Source organism: Paramisgurnus dabryanus, chromosome 6 (assembly GCF_030506205.2).
Source record: "Paramisgurnus dabryanus chromosome 6, PD_genome_1.1, whole genome shotgun sequence".
Taxonomy (NCBI): domain Eukaryota; kingdom Metazoa; phylum Chordata; class Actinopteri; order Cypriniformes; family Cobitidae; genus Paramisgurnus; species Paramisgurnus dabryanus.
Window position 1 is genome coordinate 16,352,402 of NC_133342.1, and position 23,740 is coordinate 16,376,141.

Consider the following 23,740-nt stretch of genomic DNA (forward strand, 5'->3'; position numbering starts at 1 on the left):
ATCTCGCGAAACACATTTAATCTCGCGAGATCTCGTCACACCCCTATTGTGCACATGATTACTGATTTGAAATACGTGCCTGCCATAAATTTGGTAGATTCAAGAAACCTTGTCCAGATTTCCTTCTACTCCAGAAAACAAAAGCATACAAACGTATGGAGGCATACAACTTTTGTTGGGTCAACGTTTTGTTACCACAATGATTATTGTTTGGTTTTCGGTGCCAATGGCATTCTTTTTCTGTCCTGTGGATTCATCTAGATGTTAAAACCACACAAAGTGTGTTGTTCCAAAAAATAACACAGAGATGTGTCTAGTAAAGGACAACACATTAAATGTGTAAGAGAACATCATTAAGATTCAATCCACAGTGAGCGTCTCACCTGCGATGTGGACATTGATATGTGGAAAAACTTTCCCCGACCTCCCTGTGGAACGGCTCGGGTGAAGAAAAACTTGAACCCATCTCTGGAGAACAACGGAGGTTCGTTCTGCTTAGTCAGACAGAGTAAAAATCACACCAGTGAGGCTTTCGGCAATACTCTTGCACATACGTAACACTTCTTCTGTGTCTGCTTTAAGAGTTCATGGCTAACCTGTCTGTGGAGCCAGCTTTCACTCTCATCTTCATGTTTCTAAAACACACCAAAATATTATTGAGCCGCAATAGCTCTTTTATTATGTGACTAAGACCCCTTTGACACAACTAAAGTACTGAAGGACATTCATTGCATATGCTCTCAAAATGACTGGAGTACACGGGTATTTGAAATTTGAAAACACTCAAGAAAGCAATAAGAGAAACTAGAGCAGAAATGTCACTAATTAAATGATTGAACAGTGAATACCTTGGTGCAGATGCCTGTGGTGGCTTCACACAAGGTCAGGATGGAGTTGTTTTGTGCACGGTTCAGCCAGTTTACTGCAAGCTTAGTGCTGGTTGCCCATTTTACCATGGTGATGTAGTACTCTTTCCTGCAGAGGGATGTTTGTTATAAAGTGCTTCCTCCAAATTACATATTTTTTCTATACATTTGAGTGCATTACTGAATAGTTTTAATGAGTTACTATATTGCTCATTGTTAGTTTATCATAAGTTAGCTAATGAATTTACTCATGTTAACAGATACAACCAATGTTGACTAAAAAAGTGAACTGTGAGAACTGCTTTAGTACTATTTCTTTCTAGATCCCTAAGCAACACTAAAGAGTTTTTGCCCTTTGCTCCCCCTACAGGTTGGAAGCAGAATTGTCTATTACCACTGTCGTAAATAATTTAGCCTACTGCAGCAAAGCTGGCTCTGATTGGATTGTAGGTCTGCCGTAAAGCAAGTTTTTGTAGTTTTCACTCGAACTACAGGACCGCGACCTGATGGTTGGAAACTTCTTTAGTGCGGTTTTGGCCGATAGAGGCCTGCAAAGCGAATGTGATAGTGCCGTTCACCCTGTTTCGAGTGGATGAACAACTGAAACTTTTTTTGGAAACGTTATTTTAAGGTAAAAAAACTCTTATCATACATACTTTTAAGCAACAGATAATCTCAATACAAACACATCTCTTCTTCTGTGACAGATCATCACCTGATTCTGGGGTCTTCTGGTTTTCTCATCCTCACTGTGTGTAATGGACCGTTCAAACTCACCACTGATAAATAGATACCAGGGTTTTCCTCTCCAGCCTACAGAGAGACACAATCTGAGATTAGGACCTCTTTAAAGCCACAATGTTATCAAAAGTGCTCATGCCATAGCTCTCTAGATATAGTGATTTGAGGTATCATTCTTGTTCTTAGCACAAAGTTTATTGCCTTTTAGGGGCTTGATCTAATCTCAAACCACAAGTATGAGCAATTATACCAACATCAACAAACCATTACAGCCATTCTTCTGAATTTTTAGATTATTTTAATTGAAATCAATAAAGGTCATGAGTTCAAATTTCAAGGCACCAGAAAACCTGAAAATGTTTGCTTGAGTGCTCTGCTGAATGAAAAAATGCGGTCACGTTAGGAAATGTGATTGCTTGTACTTACTGTTATGCAATCAGATTTAGTTCTGCCACGAATATGTACAAATGTAATTCAGGATAACAGAAACCAACCCCATTTAAAGATCATAGTGACAATGGATTATATTTTAAAGGGACATGCTGATTTTCCATCTCCCCTAGAGTTAAACATTTTATTTTTTTACCGTTTTGGAGTCTGGCAGTACCACTTTTAGCATAGTTTAGCATAATCCATTGAATCTGATTAGACCATTAGTTTCTATAATTTTCCTATTTAATACGTGACTCTTCTGTAGTTACATCGTGTACTAAGACCGACTGAAAATTAAAAGTTGCTATTTTCTAGGTCGACATGGCTAGGAACTATACTCTCATTCTGACGTAAAAATCAAGGACTTTGCTGCTGTAACATGGCGGCAGCAGGCGCAATGATATTACCCACTGCCCGAAAATAATCCCTTTGGTTACTTTCAAAAGCAGGGGACTATTTTCAGGCATTGCGCACCTCCTGCAGCCATGTTACGGCAGCAAAATCCTTGATTATTATGCAAGAATGAGAGCATAGTTCCTAGCCATGTCGACCTAGAAAATTGCAACTTTTAATTTTCTGTCAGTCTTATTACACAATGTAACTACAGAAGAGTCAAGTTTTAAATAAGAAAAATATTGAAACACTTTGTTTATTTTTTGCGCGATGCTAATTGTCTTATCAGACACAATGAATTATGCTAAGCTATGCTAAAAATGCTAGCGCCAGACCCAGAAATCAGCTGAATAGATTCCAAAATGGTAAAAATCAAATGTTTAACTCTTGGGGAGATGGAAAATGAGCATTTTTTTTTTTTTAAGTGGAGTGTCCCTTTAATAACACTGAGAAACCCGTGAAATCCTATTCATCAAGCCTTAATGTGTTCTTGAGAGATTTACTTTGGGATAGCGATACTCTTGTCCTGTAGGATACGGTGCTCCTGTGAACATGGGTAGCTCCATCTTGGGTACCAGAGTATCGTTGATGGTGGCATATGCCAATCTGAGACCGTCGGGTGACCACCAGTGGGCGATATGATTCTGAAAGATCTCCTCTACATAAACAAACAAATGAAATTATATTAACCACAAAATTGAATTATAAAACATTAACAGCATACACTGCATTGAACACATTACGGCTGCCAACACTGTACGCAAACAAGTGACGCACGTCCTGCAAGTTTTAAGATTTGTTGCGCATTGACTGCATCTCTGTCAGATCCACAGACGCTAATAGGCATTTGAGAATGAAATATCCTTTTGAGCAAAAGCTGGCAGAGGGCACGCTGCAACAATACATAAATGCAACATGAGCAAAAACCAGTGAGTGTGATTTATGGCATCCATTTGGCTTTAGACTCCAGCCGCAGGAGTCTCATCCATCAATCCATAAAACTGACAGCCCTGAGCTATTGGAGCACCAAGCCCGGCTGTCACACGAGAGAGCGTGATATACAGGCACCTATAACACACAGCATCTGTAAAGTCATTATGTAAATATTTAAATGAGAACTAGATAATGGGAACACTGTTTTGTTTTTCTACAACTTCTAAACTAGAAACTTTAAATCAGGAATATTCGCATTACCAACCATGTAGTCTTTCAAGGACACTTTTTGTAGCATTTCTTAAAAAATAGAAGACAAAAGAATGACGGATAGATTAAACTCAAACCTGCATCACCCATGTGAGCACTACGACTCAAAGTGTTCATTTCTGCACCACAACTGTCTAGTCATTTATTTCTCCACATTCTCTTCTATCTGTACCCTGAAAATGTGAAACCACAGGATGGCAGTAGAGATCTTTAGCAGAGCGGAGAATAAAACCGACCAGTATGAGCATGTGACTAAGCATAGCCTCGGTTAATTTATGGTAAAACCAATTACAGAGCATACAACAGAGTTCATCACATGTCACAAAAGCACCTGCAGGCAATGCGTTTTCATGCGGTAAAAATGATAAAACTACTAAGCTGTGAATGAGGTGGAAAAAACAGTAACTCATAAACATGTGTATATACTTTGCATTCCATTAACTCTCTCATATCTGGCACACTTCTGTTATTTGGGCGAGTGGGAACAATAAGCGTGTTCATCTCAACAAGATCATCTCAACAAATACAGTAAATCGCATCTAGAGCCTGTATGCAATGCAGAAACCATAATAAAAGAAACTGGTAAACATATTTCTAAAATGGACGAATAAAGATTGACAGATGGCATTATTTGAGTTTGTTTAAAGCATTCATTCATAAATATACAGTCTGTCTGAAACAAGCAAAGTGTCAATATGTTTATACATCAATATCAAAGTTGAACACATCTACATATTTCTTATAACTATTTTCAACCATTTAAAATAATAGTAGGAAAGTCATTTAAACTACAGGTATGCACGCAAGGTGGTGATCTTTGCGAAATTAGACTTATGAGGTGGCGTGAAACATTTTGATAAAAAAAGTAAATGCTATCAAAATAAGAAGCATACATGTACAGTTACAAACATCTCTACATGTATTTTGTACATGATTTCAAATGACATCATACAAACCAATTTTGTTTTGTTTTTCACATTTAAGGGGAAAATTGTCATTACCGCAACGTGTCCATGACTGGATTTGGGTTCTTTGACATGGAAATATTTATAATTAAAAAAATGCATGTTATAAACATTTACAGTAAAGAAACATGTGGTATTTGGTGATCATTGGTAAATGTAGAGACAATAATAAGGAATATAAATGTGTCCAAGACCAATTTTCTCATCCTCCGCAACAATTTTCAGGGACTAACATTTTCCAAAAAATAGTTGGAAGGGACATAATTGACTGTGACACTCAAGATGGCTACCAGGTGAGCAGTTCTTATTTTTTCTCTTCTGATAAAAGTTGAAATTTTGTTTGTCATAGTACCTAGACAACTTTTTAGTTCTCATTACCGAAACACGAGTTTGTAAATGCATATATTTAATGTAATATCATTTTGCGGTAATGATCATTTTTGATAATGATATCTAAAAAATGTAAATAATTCTATAGAAAATATTTTTTTAAATGATCTAAAAATAATGGTTATAGTAAATTCAGACCTTAATCTTATATATACAAAAAAAATATAGATATTATGCTGGGATCCAATGCCATGATTATTTTTGACATTAAATAAACTTTTGTAAAGTAATTTCAAAGTATAAAGCATTTAATTTAGTAGTGAAAACATAAACCAGATGAACATAATCTCCTAAATCAATACAGTGCTATTAACTGCTACATTAATCATGAATATTAAAATCCCAGGATACTGTGGGAGATTATACCCAGCAAGCATTTCCGTCATTTCACTGTCTAGGTTAACTATAGACCCAATATAGTCCGGCTATAAGTAACCCACTTTTTCCTTGTTTGGCTGTTTTGAAAGACTGTTAAGACATCTTTTAAATGCAAAATTGCTTGCTTTGTATTCAGCTCAAATCATGATGTGGCAAAAAGGTTTAACCTTGATTTTACACGCCTATGCATGCAGTATTGAAAGATCCAGTGTGCTATAGTTATTATTATATGTGCTTATTAAACTGAAAGATGTTGAATGCACTATTTCTTCATTCTAGATTTCATGAAAGATTGTGGAATGTCACATAATTGTCTGCTTTTGAAATCTTTTACTAATATTTTGAAAGATTTTGAGACCCTCTCTATTGCTGTGAGTTGTAAAGTCCTTGAATATGTTCTGAAAATCAACAACATTCCTACCTCAATCTTCATAATCAAAATGTTAAGATAAATGTATGAATACTGCTAATTCAATTTAGACTTTAAACTCCATTGTTAAGATGTTTAGTGCAAAACACGTCAAACAATGAGAACATTTCAACATCTGAAATACCTTTTACAAACTCAAATCCAAGCAAAAACATATCTATATTCTTCAATGTTATTTTTTTTGAAGACATGAAGCAGTAAAAAATCTCGAATATTTCAGAAGAACACCCTTACAAAATGAATGGTTATGCTACAGTAACCATGTAGTAAAATCATGGTTTTAAAATTGTAGTCGATTTTCCAAATGATTTGTACACTTTTACTATCATTAAACCATAGTTAATTTTCGTATGGGAAGTGCTTTCTGTTAGGTGGATCACACATACACAAATACCTTATACGTATAAGCACTTCCTCTGTCAATGCGCAACACATTAGACGTTCTTTTATTACATACATACACACAGTCCACTGGGTCTTTTATTATTCATGCTTATGGGCCTTACCTTCATAGAGCCAGTCGGCGAGTCCATTAAATATGACCCCTTGACTGCCTGTGGAAACCAGGCGGATTGATGGACTGTTCACTCGTGCTTTGTAGTAGATGTTATTCTCAAAGATGAAAATCTGTCAGGAAAGAAAGAATGATTCAACAAGTTTATCTGGACAAAGTAACTCCTACTACTACTAAAATCATAAAGCATAAGAATAAGGTTTTAAAATAAAACTGCAACTACAGCATGAATGTAATCACTTGAAAAGATACATACTTTATCAAGAGCTATAAGATTATTAGTTAGTGATTTTAAGTGATGATATAAAATGACACAGTCAACAGTCTCCCAACACTCAACATATTAATAATTAATATCTTATGGTAAGTAGCGTTATATTTTAAAGTCATTTTTTATTATGATTACATCATTAGCAAAGCTTCATTGATGCATCAGTAGAATTCATAAAAAAATTTCAAACTGGCATGAAATTTGGTTTATTGTGGAACATAAAAGCAGTGTAAAAAATGTTGGGTTGTTTTAACCGATGGTTGGGTCAAATATGGACAAATGGAACCACTGGATTAAAAATAACCTTGAGTAAAATTTAACCCAACAGTTGGATTTGTCCATATTTTACTCAACCATGTGTTTAAACTGAGGGGCAACAATCCGATCTCTCTGATGAAGCCAATACGGAAGTGACTTAAAATACAATTCATCGACTGGCCGCTTGAGGCTGGCTACAAAATGCAATCAATTCCTATAGACCCCCATGTTAAAATGGGCAACTTTACAGTAGAAAATAATATGTTTACAGCCTGGTACAAAAAGTGTTTTTGGTCTGTATAGCTAATTTTGCCCTTCATGACAACTGTGAGAATGGGTGATTTTTTTTTGTAACTCATCTGTTTAAATGTTATTAAGCCTTATTACACACGGCTCTCTGGAATGCTTGATTCTGATTGGTCAGTTGAGACATTTGCAGGTTCGTTCTTTTCAAATAATAACCGCTCCAAAGTAATAACGCATAGCCGGTACTACTTGTATGTTTAAAATCCCTCCGCGCCAACAAAGATTACTGTTTGACGCCATCTTGTGACAAACACTGGACAACCACAATTAAGAATGGAAAATTTTGACATTAATTTTAACATGTACGGAAAAAACAAAACATTTAAACAGTGGATAGAAGAACGAAACTACGACAAGACACAGAGAGCTTACTGAGACTGAACTTGACAAAATAGAGCATGACAGCTACGAAGCCAACACCAAAAAAAACAGAATGGGCATTAAAACTTCTCAAAGACTGGCTAAAACAGAAAAAATGGAGACAGACAAGTATTAAGCAGAGGATCTTAATAAGGTATTACGATCATTTTATGCATCTGTGTAAAGTTTCGCGAAAGGATAAAAATGTTAATTTAAAACAAATAATTCATATTCATGTCCATTTTCTTTTCTTATGTGGCAAGTAGCCGTGTAATAAGCGGGATAATGTAGAGGCAGCCTGTAGTTATCGCGAAATAAGCCCCTTCATATAAGCTATGCGTTATTACTTTGTCGGGGCTTATTTCCAGATAACTACCGGCTACCTCTACATTATCCCTTACTTAAAGTTCTGCATAATTAAGGGCGTGGCTACTTGATTGACGGGTAAACTGCCACTGCTGTCACTATATAAGCTCTTCACAAACCTATGGGAAACGTCACGGACACTACATCCATACATTTTACAGTCTATAGTTTAAACAGCCTTTAAAGTGTGCTTTTTACTATGAGCCCATAAAGTTTCAGATCTTTATCATCTAGCAGCTGGTTAGTTCGGTTCAAGGCTTATTTTGTAAATCTCAATGGGAAAATGAAATCTCTTTTCTCGAACTGTAATGAACGCAAGGATTGTAGGCAACAGTTTACTTCCATAGCGAGTTGATGTGGACTAGATGCACATTTTCATAATCACGCCTGCTTCTGATTCACAGCCTAAGTAGTCTATGTATTCATATTTAACTCTCTTGGGCCTTGGCTGATTTTGCATCCTTGAGCAGTTTTGACCAACACTGAAATTTGTGTTTTTTCGGTTGCTTAAAAACATAACACACTTTTATTACACAAAATAACGTTCTTTTTAACAACGTAGCAGGGGCTCTTTAAACATGGTCTGTTTGTGGCTTTGCTCTGACTAATGCTTGTGATTGAGGCCTGGCATTTAATGTGCATTCGTTATGTGTTTATTGACTCACTGTCATTTCCTCTGAATGTGAATAAGGGTAAATGATAGAACTCATTGGACAGAAAGACAGACCGATAATGGTTCAATGTTCTGTCATTAATGGCTTCAGATGGAATAAGTTACTGAATGAATCACACTTTAGTGCTATAAAGAGGCTGATGAGGAGCAAAACAGATAAATAGGCTTCAAAAATGAATTTGAATGAAAGCGTTTGTGTGCATAGGAGACAATGGATCTATTGCAAAACCTAGACAGCTTCCTTACATAGACAACATTTATTACAGACAGGCATGGCATACAAAAGCTGCTATAATACAGTAGATTGTCAGAATGCCTCATTTACATTTTATGCGTTTGGCAGACACATTTATCATAAGCGACTTATAATGCATTCAAGGCATATTGAATCAAACTCAATGCAACAGGTAATGTACTTGAGCTTCAGGTGTACACCTCACATAAAGAAAGCTTTACTTGAAGGCAAAAGCACAATGAGGTACCATAAATAAAAATGGTAAATATAATTACGTCAATGACAAAGTATGGAAAAAATGGCCATTTTGTAAGAAGGATGTGTTTTTGGACACAGTTAACATCGTTTAGATGGACAAGATGGTGTGAACATATAAAACGTATTTCGCAAACAGACATGAAAGAGGCAAGCAAGGTTATGCTTCAATCAGGATGCTACATATTCATGCGGCAATTTGCAGCGACAAAGCGACCCAGAATCATTCATCTTTAATGAGAGCTTTACTGCGACATGAGCGACAGCGACTGTGTGAATGTGTCCAAGTTTTTACTTTATGCAAATAACTTTTTACTGGCAGTGCACCCCATTAATAATCCTTTTTTTTTCAAAGCTATGTAGGTCAGTGTTGGAGCCCACCAATAATTTAATGTCATCCAGCAATACAGCCACTGTGCAACCTATATTACCCTTCCCATAGATCATTGGTAAAGCATTGCATCAGCAACGCAACGATTTTTAGTTTGATTCCCAAGGAACTCGCATACTGATTAATTTATATACCTTGAATTCATTGCAAGTCACTTCGGATAAAAGCGTCTGCCATATGCATAAATGTTAATGTATGTAGGCAGCGATGCTACTCGCTTTGTTTTGGAACAGATCCAACACACACGTTCACAAAATCTCTCATTGATTGCTTTGTCTCCTGCTGTTTGCAAGTTATCATCCATCACACCTGTGATGTATAGCAACTCCTCCTCTACATCTCTATCTTTGCTCATCCGTGACCACCATGTCACTTTCTCTCTCTCTCTTCCCCTGGTCGAGTGTGTGATTTGACCTTCAGTGTAAGTTCTGGCACACAGACTGGCCCCTGCTGATTGTTCTGTCACTGAAAACTAATTGCCTGAGGCGTCAGTAAAAAGCTGGGCGTTGGGCAGCATGCGGGCGCGCACGAAATTACACACCTGATGCTCCATAAGTCACTTACAGGCACACGTGTGTGCATTGAGTTAGGACAAAAACAATAAAAGCGTACAGTATGTATGGCTTTTTACAATACAATGCAATTAGCAGGAGAAGTGAAACAAATATGTGTTGGGTTTACTTAAAAACCACAATGAAAAAATTCTGCATACACAGGACTGTGCAAAAGTCTTAGGTCACCATGCCAGAATTAGATTTGTTGTTTTTGCAATGTTATAGTGATGATCATATATAATTGTTTCTCAGTCTTTTTAATAGAATACATCCAGAAAATACAGGAAATTTGTATGTAGTGTTACAAACTGTATAAAAATGTAAACTGATGTGTCAAGTATTTAGGGTAAACTCCCCTTCCACTTGATCAGTAGCAGGAAACTGCAGGATCTCTTAAACCTAAATAAAATTAAATCCTAATTTTTAATTTTAAAGAAATTTGTCTTTTTATTTCATTCTGCTCAAAAACGCTCAAGATGTGCTTAAGTGCCAAGAGAGGTCACACTTAACAACGACGATGCCTCAAGAAGACATTTAATCCTGAAAATGTATTTTCTGTCTGTATCTTAAAGGGGGGGTTCAATGGTATTTCCAGCATTCTGACTTATTAACACAGTTATAGAGTTGTTTCCTCATGCTAAACGTAGGCAACGTTTCAAAAAAGCAGTTGGACATGTTACAGAGTATTTCTGTGCCGAATGCACTTCGCCAGGGTTCGTACAAGTTTCGGAAAGTTTTTTTCGATTACAGGTCAAACTGACGTTTCAGGGGTTTTCTATACGTATCACTTCTTTATATGGGCACTTCCCCCGGAAAACCCCGCCCACCCGTCAATCAGCGGGAGACATTAGAGCTTGCAAACAGCTTATCACGCCACTCAGCTTTGTTTAATTTCAAAAGTCAACAATGGCACGAAAGATGAAGTGTGTTTTTGGATGTAAGGAGAAGACGTCCAGCCTTATGAACACGATTGATATAGTTTATTATCTGGGGTAGCAGCGGAGTTTTGCGTGTGTGTTTGATGCGGTGATTTTCCCAACCGGGTCATGGGTTGCACGCGGTAAGTAAGACTTCTGTCTTATGTTGTAAATGGTCGCGTGCATATTATATAAATGACACGAACATGTAGTGAATCATCATGTTGCATGACTCGTACTCGCTCCACCCGCGGTAGTAACTCCTCCTTCTTCATTGTTTCGTACGTTATCGGAAAGATTCGGTAAAGCTAATCTTTCTTTTATATATCTGATTAAACTAAAGACTCTTCAGAGATATAAAGGATGTCATACTACTCTATAGGTACTCCAGATTAACATCAGAAATGCAGAAACAGCGTGTGTTACGTGAGCTTTAATAAAATAGATTGAAAAATAAATATGGATGGACAGCTTATAACTTCTAAAACAACAAGTCTGATGGTGGTGGCCTAAGAGTTTGCACAGTTCTGTTTATTTCAAGTAAATTTAAGGTTTTAAACTTTTGTGCTGTACAGTATTTACCCAAATATATGAGTTTGCGTTAACTTTGCTTACTTGAAGAAATATACAGCACCAGTTTACTTAACTTGTAATGCTTATGAAGACTACTAAAATAACAATTGTTTTAATGTGATGTTCATAAAGGCCTAATGCATTGATGCATTTAAGACTTCATGACTGATTCTATGTCAGTCATTTAATGGACTTGCTTCACCACAGAAATACCGCAAAAAAAATTTATTTTGAACTTCACAAAAAACATTTACAATTAAATAACATCCAGGGCCCTATCTTGCACCCAGCGTAATTGACTTTGTCAGTGACGCATGTATCATTCGTATTTTGCACCGGCGCACAGCGGGTTTTTCCCTCCACAGACGCACGTCGCAAACTAGGGAATGAACTTGCGCTCCCTGGGCGGTTCAGCGCAAAAAAGGAGGCGTGTTCTGGCGCAAACCATCCCTGATGCTATTTTGCAGTTTCAAAAAACAATTGCGCCACTGACCAGAAAAAACTGGTCTTAAGTTAGTGGCGCGTTGCGCGTTGTTCATTATGCTATTTTAAGGGCGAATGCTTGACCATAATGTATAGCGTGCACAACGTGGACACACTTTGCTTATCTAATCTACACAGATGCAACAGTTATTTTTGCAAATCATAAATTGTTACAATAAAAAATATTAACATGTTAGATAAGGGAAATCATAGTGGTGAGCATTGTGGTGATAGTTTTTATTTATTTTGTGTGGCTGCATTAAAAAATTATCATGCAAAACGATTAAAATATTTTCATAAGTTTTTTGTGTGGCTGTATTACGTTTATTTTATGTAAATAATAATTAAAATGTTTTTATAAGAAACCTTAATGTATGTGAACTTGATTTGTAAGTTTACTTTGGGGTTGGACTGCTTGCGTTTCTTGGCTTTCAGTGGTGAGGGTGGACGCAGCGATGTCCTCTGCTGGCGTCTGTGTAGAGGCAGATCCACCTCCCGTTACACGGCGTGGCCGATTTATGCTGGCAAGCTTGGGATTCCCCCGTCTCCTGACATCATTGTAGCGCTTGCGGCGCAACGTCCTTGGGATGCCAGCTGATGAGACAATTGTGGCTATTTCCCCACGCCATCCCCATACAAAACAACTTCTCTGTCTTTGACTGCTCTTGCAAGAACGTCAGTCTCCTCGGCTATGAACCGCTCATGGCGTGCGCCTGGTAAATCCGTCATAATAGCAACCCTCCATGGAACTTGCGCCCTTGCGTTTAAAGGGAATGTTGGATAGCGTTCTGATTGGTTTATTTGACGTTACGCCCAAACCACACCTATGAATAATGAACCTACTTCAGACCAACCCCTTATTGATTTGCGCCTGGCGCAAGAGTTATTTCTCCTGCCGGGAAAATAGCAACAGCGCCCAAGATCCGCCCACAAAGTCACATGCGCTTTGCACTTGCGTTTCAGATCGTTAAAATAGGGCCCTTAACCTCTTATTAACGCTTTCGCCGCCATTGACGAGTTATCTCGTCAATTAGGAGAAACTGCTTCCCTGCCAATGACGAGAATTTCCGGCTTTCCACAATACTGCTATTATCCACCAGGTGCCACAACTTTTTAAACCCGGAAGTATTGCGCTATTGCAAGCGGCTGCATGTCCGTGTTTGTTTTAAAGATCCATCACAAAAATTTTATTATCTCAGCTTTTTGCTCAAAATGTGGTGTTTTTGCAGAAACCTACCCATATTCAAAAGCTGATTACAAAAGATATACTGAAGGTAGGATGAATTTTTTTTTTTTTTTTTTTTGAGAGCAGAGGGTCTGTTCTTACATTTGGTATATTGGATGTTTATATATTTAAAGAAGAACATTTTCTGGAAGGCATTAAACTTTTGTGAAAATCATGAAAAACGCTTGCGCTGGCTGGCTACTTTTTTAAAAATGCTGGCGGCGAAAGAGTTAACTATTTAAATCACCCATCAGTTCTTATTGTTTGAAAAACATGAATTATCAAAATATTCAGGTGCAAGAACTTATAGGTATTTTATAACTGCATTTTACTGATAATTCTACGATAATTTCACTTACAATTTTATGTTTAATTCCTTTTTGAAACAGCTCAAATTTTTCGATTCGGTTTATTTTTACACTTTACCGTGTAATCTACATTTTTATGTTGCATGAACAATGCATTTTAAGTACTGTTTATAATATTGAAAATATGCATGTTTTCCAAGTAAGCTAATCATAATAATACGTCATGGTTTTAAGACAATAAATCGCTTTTTCAGTAAGGCTTGTAGATTTATATTTAGGCTTAGTATAAAAATGAAGATTCAACATCAAGGCATGCATTTTGCTGCACTTTTACATCATACACAAATATAAACAACAAAAGACTATGATAGTAATAAAAATGCAGTAATGTTCCAGTTTTATTTTTTCCATTTGCAGTCGATATGGTTGAGGTCTCATGGGTCTGAACACTGTCAATCAAATGCCACTGGATATGTTTTGTCTGTTTATTATCCGGCAGGTGAAAATTGTCTGGTTGCTTCTTGTAAAAGTAATGCAACACCTCTCATCCACAAACTGCATTATTTGTGCTATCGTGCATGCAAGTATCATAACAATGACAGGTTCGGTTTATATAGAGGTTTGTAAAAATCTAAAACTCAAGGTATGAAAGCAATAAAAAATAAGTCAGAAAAATGACAACATGGAGAGATGCCCACTTGTGCCATCTGCCACTGTGTCGCTAAAGGTCCTTGATCATCTCTGCCAGCACGACTAAGATAACAGACACAATGAGCCCAACATGACCAACATTTCAGCCACAATGAGCCCAACAGGACTGGCTCAGAGCTCCATACCGAGTGCTTCAGAATTTATATGTACTTCTTTTTTTCACAAATCAGTATGCTTAGGAGCCTCTTACCAGTTGTTGTCCTTTTGGGCCCCATCCAGCATACTGGAGTGCAGTGTTCTGTACTTCATTAGGGGTCAATTCCAGTTTTTCCCTGTGATAAACAATCCACTCTCAGTATAACAACCGAACCAGAGACAAAAGAACTGTCTGTGTGTGTTTCTCTTCCTGAAAGTATATTGTGATGTGATGGAAATCAGTTCATTACTTGAAGGCTCTTACAATGACACCGGAAAAGGGCAAAATAATTTAAAATGTATTTATTAGCATGACTGATAAAAATGGTGAGATGTGTGTGAGTCACATACAGATAAATGAGGTGTGTTTAACTTTTACCACAGTGCTTATTTTTAACCAAATGCTGGGTAAATATTGGACTATGAGTTGAATTGAAACAACCCAGCATAGGTTTATTTAATAACCCAGCATGTGTTCTGTTCAATATTTACCAAGCATTGGGTTAAAAATAACCCAGCAGAATTAAGAGTGTATGTGTGAATGCATTTCACAGGTCAAACCCTGAATTCACCTGAGATGTTAATGGCTAAAAGTGCTGAATAATTTACACCAGGGAGGACAAATTGCTCTAGGGAAATGATATCATTATCCAGGAAAAACGCTAGGTGGCAGTGCTACCTACAAGTCGGTATTTCACAGTGGCTTTTTATTACTGAAAACTCATCAGACACAAATATCTATGATAATGTGAAGATAATACAGTCAGGACTTACGGAGTTTCGAGGCTGCAGATGATGTAAGAGGCCATGAAGGAATATTGATAAACCTACAGGACAAAGAAAACAGAAGGACAAATCTATCCTTTAAAATCATAGTTAGACTGAGACATGAAGTCTTTTACAAAACTAGATTCTTACCATTTTTAAAGTACTCAGTGCCTTTTTTCTCCTTGAACAATTTGATTGTGTCTATCTCAATACATTGGATAAATACACCCAATATGAGTATCAGGGTTCCCACACCTTAGTTAGCTTCAAATTCAAGGACCTTTCAAAGACTTTCCAGGTCCAATACCCTCAAATTCAAGGACTAAATGTGGGGATACATTTCAAGTAAGAGCAAGGTTACATTGTGTTACCTTTTTAGATACATTGTTACAGTTCCCTTTCAAGGGAACTCGCGCTGCGTCACTGCTGTGACACTTTGGGGACGCCTCCAGGGGTAAGTGCGTCTGAATGTTTATATCAAATTCAACCAATGGTGAGGCTTAACAACAAAGACAGGGTGACGTGGGAGACAGGAAGTATATCGCTATCTGAAATATTGCCAAAGACGGCGTTACAGGGAGACAGGAAGCATGGCAAGGGAGACGCAGCGCCTCGTTCCCTAATTAGGGAACTAGAGTTTCATACGTAACCAGAGACGTTTCATGTGTCAAACACAGCTATGCAAAAAAGCATTTTGGTATGAATCAACTTTCGCATACAGAAGATATAAGCATTTAAACAAAATTGTATGATATTATCCTACACTAGACAGGGAATAATATGGATTTTTTTCCAGAAAACTTCTTGCATAAAAAAGATTCAAGCACTTTCAATGACCCGTATCAATGTATGCATATTTTCAAAAACTTCCCAGGGCCTTGAATTTTTTCGTCAGATACACAAACTTTCAAGGATTTCAAGGACCCGTGGGAACCCTGGAGTATCCAATATAAATCAGAACATGAACAACTAACCGGGACAATGTTGTAGGCCAACAGCACATATTTTCGATCAGGAGAGATTTGGTATTTGGTTGGCTTGTAGGACCCCTAAAATCAGTGAAAAGAGCAAGACATATTTTATTAAGCATTCAACCTTTGATCATTCATCTAAATTACTATTTATAAAATAACAGTTTTGTTTAAATGTAAGACATTGACAAAGCTGCATGCAAGGCTGTTTTTTATAAAACCATTAGAACCTGGTTGCGAAAACTCTCAAACATCTTGTTCTTCACCAGAACCTCTGTAGTGTTGGTCAGCACATTTAGTTTGACCACATCACCCTCACGTGTACGGTACAGCAGTTCAGAATCTTTGAAGAGAAAGAAGAAAAAGATTTTATAGATATAATCAAATGTTTCCATTTAAACCATGACACCCATAAATAACAATATCGAAGGTTAACATCACTGCACGAAGCTTTATTCTGCTGATGAAAGACAAATACTGATTACTGTGCTCTTTCATGCTTGTTAATCGTCTTTGGTTCATTTTTATAACCCATATCAATTTGCTCTTCCGTTTATATTGAAAAGGCTTTTAAAACCCTTTACAACTCATTACAACTATTGGCTCATTTGTCCCAGCTTTTAAAGTTCTCAGTTTTGCAAAGGCAACCATGTTCTTTATTTATTCAGGTTGTAAATGTTATACCAACCCTGGTAAACAAGTCTGCGACAGACCTGAATGCAGATAGCTCCCGCCTTGATAAATAATACAGACGAGTGATCGCTTTTAAAAAGGCTCTACGAGGGGTTGTGGAGCATGTCAGAGTCAGAATAATGAGGCTCCATCTCCGAGGTAAACATAGCCTTAAATCAACAAATGCATTTTCAAGGACACAATAGCAAATATAATTAATCAAAAAAAAAAAAAAACATATGTTGAGAGATACATCTTTCAAACCGTTTCACAAGGCACCAGGGTTACACATTTACTACTCTTTATACCACTAACAGGAACATTTTACACCCCTGTTCTCCACCCATTCCAAATCTATTAAAAATTCACGGACAGCAAAAAAAAGGCACTAACAAATGCTTTTTATTCTAAATGCCAAATAATTCAGGGAATATGGCTATTAGTGACAACTAGCTACAATGTAATCGTACAACACATCAAACTGCTTGTTAGTACTTGTGATTATGTAGTATGACATAATTTATGCTGTTAGCATTGTTGTTTTGTATTCACAAATAGTGCAGGAACCCTCACATTAAAGGTCCGGCACTGCCAGTACATAAACAAAAGTATCACAAAGATTTTGTACTGTATTTGCAAGTTTTAGTTTAAATGACAGTAGTTCCGAATTTGTTATGCAGTGTCAGTGCATTAAGACAAAGTGTCACTGCAACATTGTATTCAACATTACAGCATCAAAACACCATTTAATAGATGTATAAAACAAAACAATTCTCGCAAATATACACTAATAGGACATGCAGAGAGCATTAAAATGGAATATGCTATTAAAACACAGAGAATACAGCACTAATAACAAAATAAAATGCAAATCTTGTTAAGGATAATGTGATAGGATGTGAATTAATGTGCTAGAGTTTTGCAGATGTTTTTAATAGCAAAACACCAATGAGCAAATTCGCCAACTTTAATGACCTTTTTTTGTTTGTTGCAAACATTCACATGCATTTAGCTGATGTTTTTTTTTCACAGCAGAGACTGATCAGAAGGTCTATAAAGGTGTGGTTTATTTCAAAACATAAAAACATACAGTAGCAAGTCTGATTTAATACGATATGCGTTGTACCTTTAACCTGCTCAATCTACCTTGTCTACCTCAATCTACGAAACCAGAAAGCATGAAATTCATTTACTAACATCTGGAAAATGTTTTCCCCTAGATGGTTCCTGTTGGGAATTTATTAATTCTGGGTTCTTAAATGCCAGGCACATATTTGATTTGGAGTGAGGAGGAAAAATAATGACTTACAACCCTAAGTCATTAACGTACAAAAACAAATCAACATACAAATCAGACTTTGATGCTCATTATCTCAGAATTAGATTTTTTAAACTGTAGTATGGTTATTACAGACTGTTTGACATATAAAAATTTTTTTTGTAATTGTCCTGCTTTTCTCACATATTTAGACATTTGTATCCATTTATAATTGAAAAAAAAAAAAGTGCTGAATGAATGAATACAGTGTGGATACCTGTCTATTATAGACCGATATATATAAACAATATCCACTTCAAGTTTATAGACAAAATAGTATTGAAATATTTGCCTGCAAACTTAATTTTTAGCAAGTGTTACAACTAACCCCCTGCCTGTTACAATTAACCCCACCCATGGGGTAAGTTGTAACGTTTGCACTTCTGTCACGTTTGGTGTAATTGTCCAAGAATGGTAAGTACTAGAAACAAACTTTAAATGTTCATTTGTAGCAGAGATGTGTGTGTTGCTTGTGTAATAATATAATTAATCAAACTCAAATATTTTTTGAATGATTGAGCCAAAACCAAAAAGCGTTAGGTTGTGCCCTGCTCTCCCCTACATATATAGTTTATAGTATAGAGTACATACTGTAACTTAATGCTTAAATATTCACATTTAGCATGATTATGAGTAAATCACTAAGTATGACATTATCAGCTAGCAGAGCAAAGTGTTACAGCCAAAAATGCAATGAAAACACCATTGTGGATGATGAAAACCCATAGCTTCAAAAAGTATAATTTAAGCTTTAACTCAAAAGATTTTAAGTATCTGTAATGATGGGAAAGAATGTAACTCCACCAATGCTTTCAGAAAAGATGGTCCTGCATATTTTAATGATGCAATTTCTTATTCTATTGCTATTTTGTTGCCTGCAGTCCATCACATCTCCAGCTTCTGAGATGGTGAGAGTAAGGGGTTGTGTACACCAAAACTTTTACGCCCGCGGCCGGCGCATGTTTTCAATTGTTTCCAATGGAAGCTCGGCGTTTTTCAAATAAGCCAGCAGCTAGCGTGTTTTTTCCGCGCTGAAAAGCGGCGCTCGGCGGTTTTTCCGCGTTCGGCGCTGAGCATCGAGAGTTGAAAGAGATTCAACTTTGGGAGAAAAGCTCCGCTCGTCAATGTCAGTTCTCACACAGCCGCCCAATCACAGTGGAGGAGGGGCGGGACATTACCACAGCAACCAACCGGCTCGCAGCTGAAGTATCACAGCTACCAAAGCGCTCAGCTGAAGAAAGCTGGCACTCAGCTGAAAAACAGCTGGCATTCGGCGTCCTCAAGGCGTTTTCAGCCGCGTTTAAAAGTTTTGGTGTGTCCAGCCCCTAAAACTCAAATGCCACTCACCAGTAAGCCATGTAGCCTCAGGATCGTGTGCTCGAAGCCGTCCATTGAAGATGTCCTCAATAGTGACTTTCTTCTTAGAGGCCAGACTGTCATCCTCATCTGTGAGCAGAAGATTTCCATTAAATTTCAACAACTGACTAGAACATGAATGATTTTAAGATACGCTTTCTTGATGCTTTAAGGTATAAAAATCTTTTAAAAGCTTTCTAGAAGAACTTAAGACATAAAAAGTGAGATATAATAAATAACAACATAACATAACAGTCTAAACAGTGCAATACAGCATCTAAAAGCACTTTGCACACAATCAATTTGGACTTTTAAGTATAGGTTATTTTTATTATTGAACATGAAGATCAACTGTATTAATAATTTCTTGAATTACTGTCCATTATCCAAGATGGTAAACATGTTAATCTTCCTCCAGTGCTTGCACAGCATACTTGAAACAAACTGAAAGATTTTTTGATTCCTTATTCTAATGCATCTAATTTCTCCTCTTGTTTTCAATAAAATAAAGTCATAGAGGTTTTGGGAAAGCATACCAATTGCACCCTACTACTGTATACAAGCTTAATGAGATAACTGCAATATTTTATAGCTCGTCCATGTTGTATGTGCACTGAACTCTCTCTACCTGCTCTCATCGTGTCAGTGGTGACTCACGTAGTTTGTTTTGGGGTATCAGTGCACTTTCCTGTTGTCAGCAGCGTCACAGAAGTTTGTGTACTCTGTGATGCAATCAGTAAGACCATATATACCGTCCCCATTAAATTCCCAGAACAGAACCAGGTTTATTTCGTGACTTGGCCTTGGATGGCCATTTTCTGTTCTGCAGGTCTCTATTTGTAGAAACTTCACAACCATGATTGATTTCTAATGCTTTGAGCTTTAAGACTGCACCAGCTACCATATATTACACCAGGCCATGGTCTCGGTGTGTCCCAGGTTCTTGGGTTTTTTTGATTTACACACAGCCGTTGCAGTGGCAGAAAATGTATTTTTTAACTGGGCCTTTTTTATAATGATTCTCTAGAGGAGGAAAATGTTACATGTGAGCATGTTGCTTTTATAGTATGCGCTGATCTGCTTACCTGTAAAGCATGCTATTGTATGGCGGAAGAGCACTTAGTTTGCAGCGCTTCGACCTCGGGCGCAGTAATATTGAAGGAAGTTTGAGCGAGAGGGAAGTAGTCAGGAGTGGGGGTGGTTATAGCGCAGTGGATAAGACACTCGCCTTGGTGTGAGAGACCTGGGTTCGAATCCACTGTGACACACCATTGTGTCCCTGATCAAGACACTTGACCCCTAGTTGCTCCAGAGGCGTGCGACCTCTGACATATATAGCAATTGTAAGTCACTTTGGATAAAAGCGTCAGCTGTAAGAATAAGTAAGGAGTGATGATGTTACTGCATGACGAGGTCGAACTAAGTGCTCTTCCGCCGTGCAATTTAAGTTCTCATTTTTATCCGTTTAATCGCCATGTTTTATTTTGTGCCATCATACTTACTCATGTAACTACTCATGTAACAGTCTTTAAATAGGGAAAACATGGAAGTGTTTGGTGGTTTCTAAATTCATCCCTGTTTGGATCCTAAGGAATGAATGGGGCTAAGCTAAATGCTAACACTTTCATGACGCGCTGTACAAAGAATAAGTGCACACATTGAAAAATATAGGTGTGTATTAATTTGTCTAAGTTGAGGTAAGAAAATATTGCAAAACTGTGGTGTTTTCCTTTAAGGGACAATTTACATTTCGCGTCTTTTTTGCATGTTCAAGTTCATTATTTCAAATGTAGGTGCGCGGTATGTGCGCTCATAATGGAAGCAAAGCGGTCGCGATTTGCTCGTTTTTTCCAGGGGCGTCCGCACTGCATCGAGTTGAAAAATTTTAACTTTTTAGAATACCGCTATCGCACCGCAGGTCATGTGACAAGAACCAACAGAGGGTCACATTTTCCGCACGGATTTAAGGGCCCGTTATAGTCGTGCGTAGGTCCTACGGCATAGGTTCCGCGTCGGTTTTCATTTATACTTTTGCATCGTCGTCCGCGTCGACATGCAAACACATGCGCAGACCGCTGGTAGGCAGTAACCACGCGTGTAACCACAGTAGCAGCGCAAACGTCAAAGAAGAAGAAGCTTAGCAAGTTAACCCACAAACGAAGAAGAAACAGCAGCTTGTTGTGTATAATTTGAGAAGACCAGCAATGATGGAAGTAAATAAACAGCGACTTTTGATACAGTTTGAGTTAAATCACTCCTCAACTTGGCTCATCTATGTTTTCACCGTCACAAACGGAAATACCTATGACGCCGTTTTTTTTACCTGATGGGAGGGGTTCTGGTGGACCAATCACAGCGCTTGCGGTCCGCGTAAAACTGTGTTACAATTTTTGTGAGGTGTGTGTCAGGCTACGCAGAGCTACGCACAGGCTACGGATAACCTACGCTGTAGCTACGGCGTAGATCCTACGCACGACTATAAATCGGGCTTTAGACCCGAAATATGAAATATGAACTGCCCCTAATAGACCTTTCTCACAGTAACCGGAAATACGTAATCGTCGTGTAAGTGGAGTTCCTGTCAAGCGTCAACACACTAGAAAAACATAAACCCGGGCAAGTTTAAAATGGATCAAAGAGTCTACACAACTTCGTTAACGGATTTGCAAAATATTACATTTGGTGATGTGACACGACTAATGGAGGAAAACTTTTTCCATGAAGAATTTGTCCATAAATTTCTAGGTAAGTAGAGAGCGAGTCTAACTGTTACTGAACTGTTAACTAAAACAACACATTATAAGTCTCGCCGGATAGCCTGAATCCACTTCTGTCTAACTTCACCATCAACAGGGAATTGATGGAACAGATACGGCTTTTTACGTTGCCTTGACTGCGGAGGAAGTAGATTTCCTCGACGATTGCGTATTTCCGGTCATAAATACGGAAGTTGTGAGAAAGGTCTATGGTTTATCCCCAATTTGTGGGACAACCATTTGTCTTTATCCAACAACAACAATCAAACAATCAAAAGATGATAGGAATCAGTCTAAAAGTAAAAAAAATCTTCTATTTTTGTTTGTATAATATTTCTTCTTACAAATAAAGTCTGTGAGTTTGAGACATTGGTCTTCAGGTTCTTTTTTAGTCGTGTCATTATTAAATTTAAGACTAACTGAGGAATTTGTCTTGAAAGACTGTTTCTTGCAGGACAAATGAGACTGCCACAAACAGGGCAAAACAACAGCAGAGTTTCAAATGTGGGCATAGCTCCCAGCATCATGTCTGGCTTCTTGTCCTGTGAGATTCGCTTTCAGCAAACAACTCCCTCACCAGTGCACAGGGCCAGTGGCAATTACTAGAGCTGATGCGAGGCAGAGGGTGAGACCAGGTTTCCCCAGCGTGTCTCTTTCTATTTACAGTTCTATTGATCCACACACATTGATCTAATCAGAGGGTTTTTCTGTGATCTCCCACAAAGTTTGTCTCGCTATAACGGTTCCATTTAGAAAAAGTTTAACACTGAGATTAAGGAGTTGGAGTGAGGACTCCAAACTTGGTTTAAAGTGATTTTTCACTTCTCCATCTCAGACATCGTAGAACGTAACGTTATTTTGCAGCAAAGCAAAGCTATTTATCAGAGAGCTATACAGACTTTAATTTTGTTGGTTGGACTTTTCAGATCTAATCTTTTGCATTCGGTTTTGTGGGCTACTGATATTCTTTAAGCTCCACCAGGATAACACATCACCCTTAATTAGGCTGATGGTTAAAAATGAGTTCATTTATTTCTTGAGGCTATTCCTTATATAGGCTTTCCAACAATTGATCTGTATGCGTAGATATTTCATCACTAGTGTTTGTAAAAAAAAAAATCCAACCAAACTCTGGGGAAACATGGTGGCCTACTTTACCCTTGATAAGGTACAGTCATATTATATTTGTACTATACATATTACCCAGAAAAATAACTATGATCGAACAAGGAATTTTTAATTAAAAACTCAAATAGCTTTGAAGACTGGAAATCCTATTTTTCATTCTGCTTTTACCTTTTTACGTTTCCACCCTAGAACTTTTAAAGAATCAGAATCAACACACACAATTAAATATGATTACAATCTCTTACTTTTGACTGACATATCTAAACAAAGAAAAATGATGTTTTTCAGAACAGAAACAGCTATTCACAAAATGTGATGCATTCTGGGAAAACCCGTCGGATGTGGCGCTGTATTGTTGAGAGCTTTTCAGAAAATTACAAAATTGTCTAATGTCACTTTTTGGTCAAAATTGGGTTTTCGTCAAATTATTATTTTATA

At 37.4% G+C, this 23,740-nt stretch overlaps 1 protein-coding gene across 4 annotated transcripts in view; it reads right to left on the reverse strand.

Moving 5' to 3' along the window:
- dpp6b (dipeptidyl-peptidase 6b) overlaps window positions 1-23,740 on the reverse strand; it is a 155,277-nt gene that overhangs the window by 19,061 nt on the left and 112,476 nt on the right. For all 4 annotated transcript variants that reach the window (XM_065268151.2, XM_065268158.2, XM_065268147.2 and 1 more), the window contains 11 exons: window positions 19,410-19,508; window positions 16,303-16,415; window positions 16,076-16,150; window positions 15,108-15,160; window positions 14,389-14,470; window positions 6,305-6,425; window positions 2,936-3,090; window positions 1,582-1,679; window positions 849-975; window positions 597-635; window positions 384-491 (listed from right to left, as the gene is read on the reverse strand). In XM_065268151.2, the coding sequence (XP_065124223.1) occupies window positions 384-491; window positions 597-635; window positions 849-975; window positions 1,582-1,679; window positions 2,936-3,090; window positions 6,305-6,425; window positions 14,389-14,470; window positions 15,108-15,160; window positions 16,076-16,150; window positions 16,303-16,415; window positions 19,410-19,508 (1,070 nt within the window). The remainder of the gene's footprint in view (window positions 1-383; window positions 492-596; window positions 636-848; window positions 976-1,581; window positions 1,680-2,935; window positions 3,091-6,304; window positions 6,426-14,388; window positions 14,471-15,107; window positions 15,161-16,075; window positions 16,151-16,302; window positions 16,416-19,409; window positions 19,509-23,740) is intronic.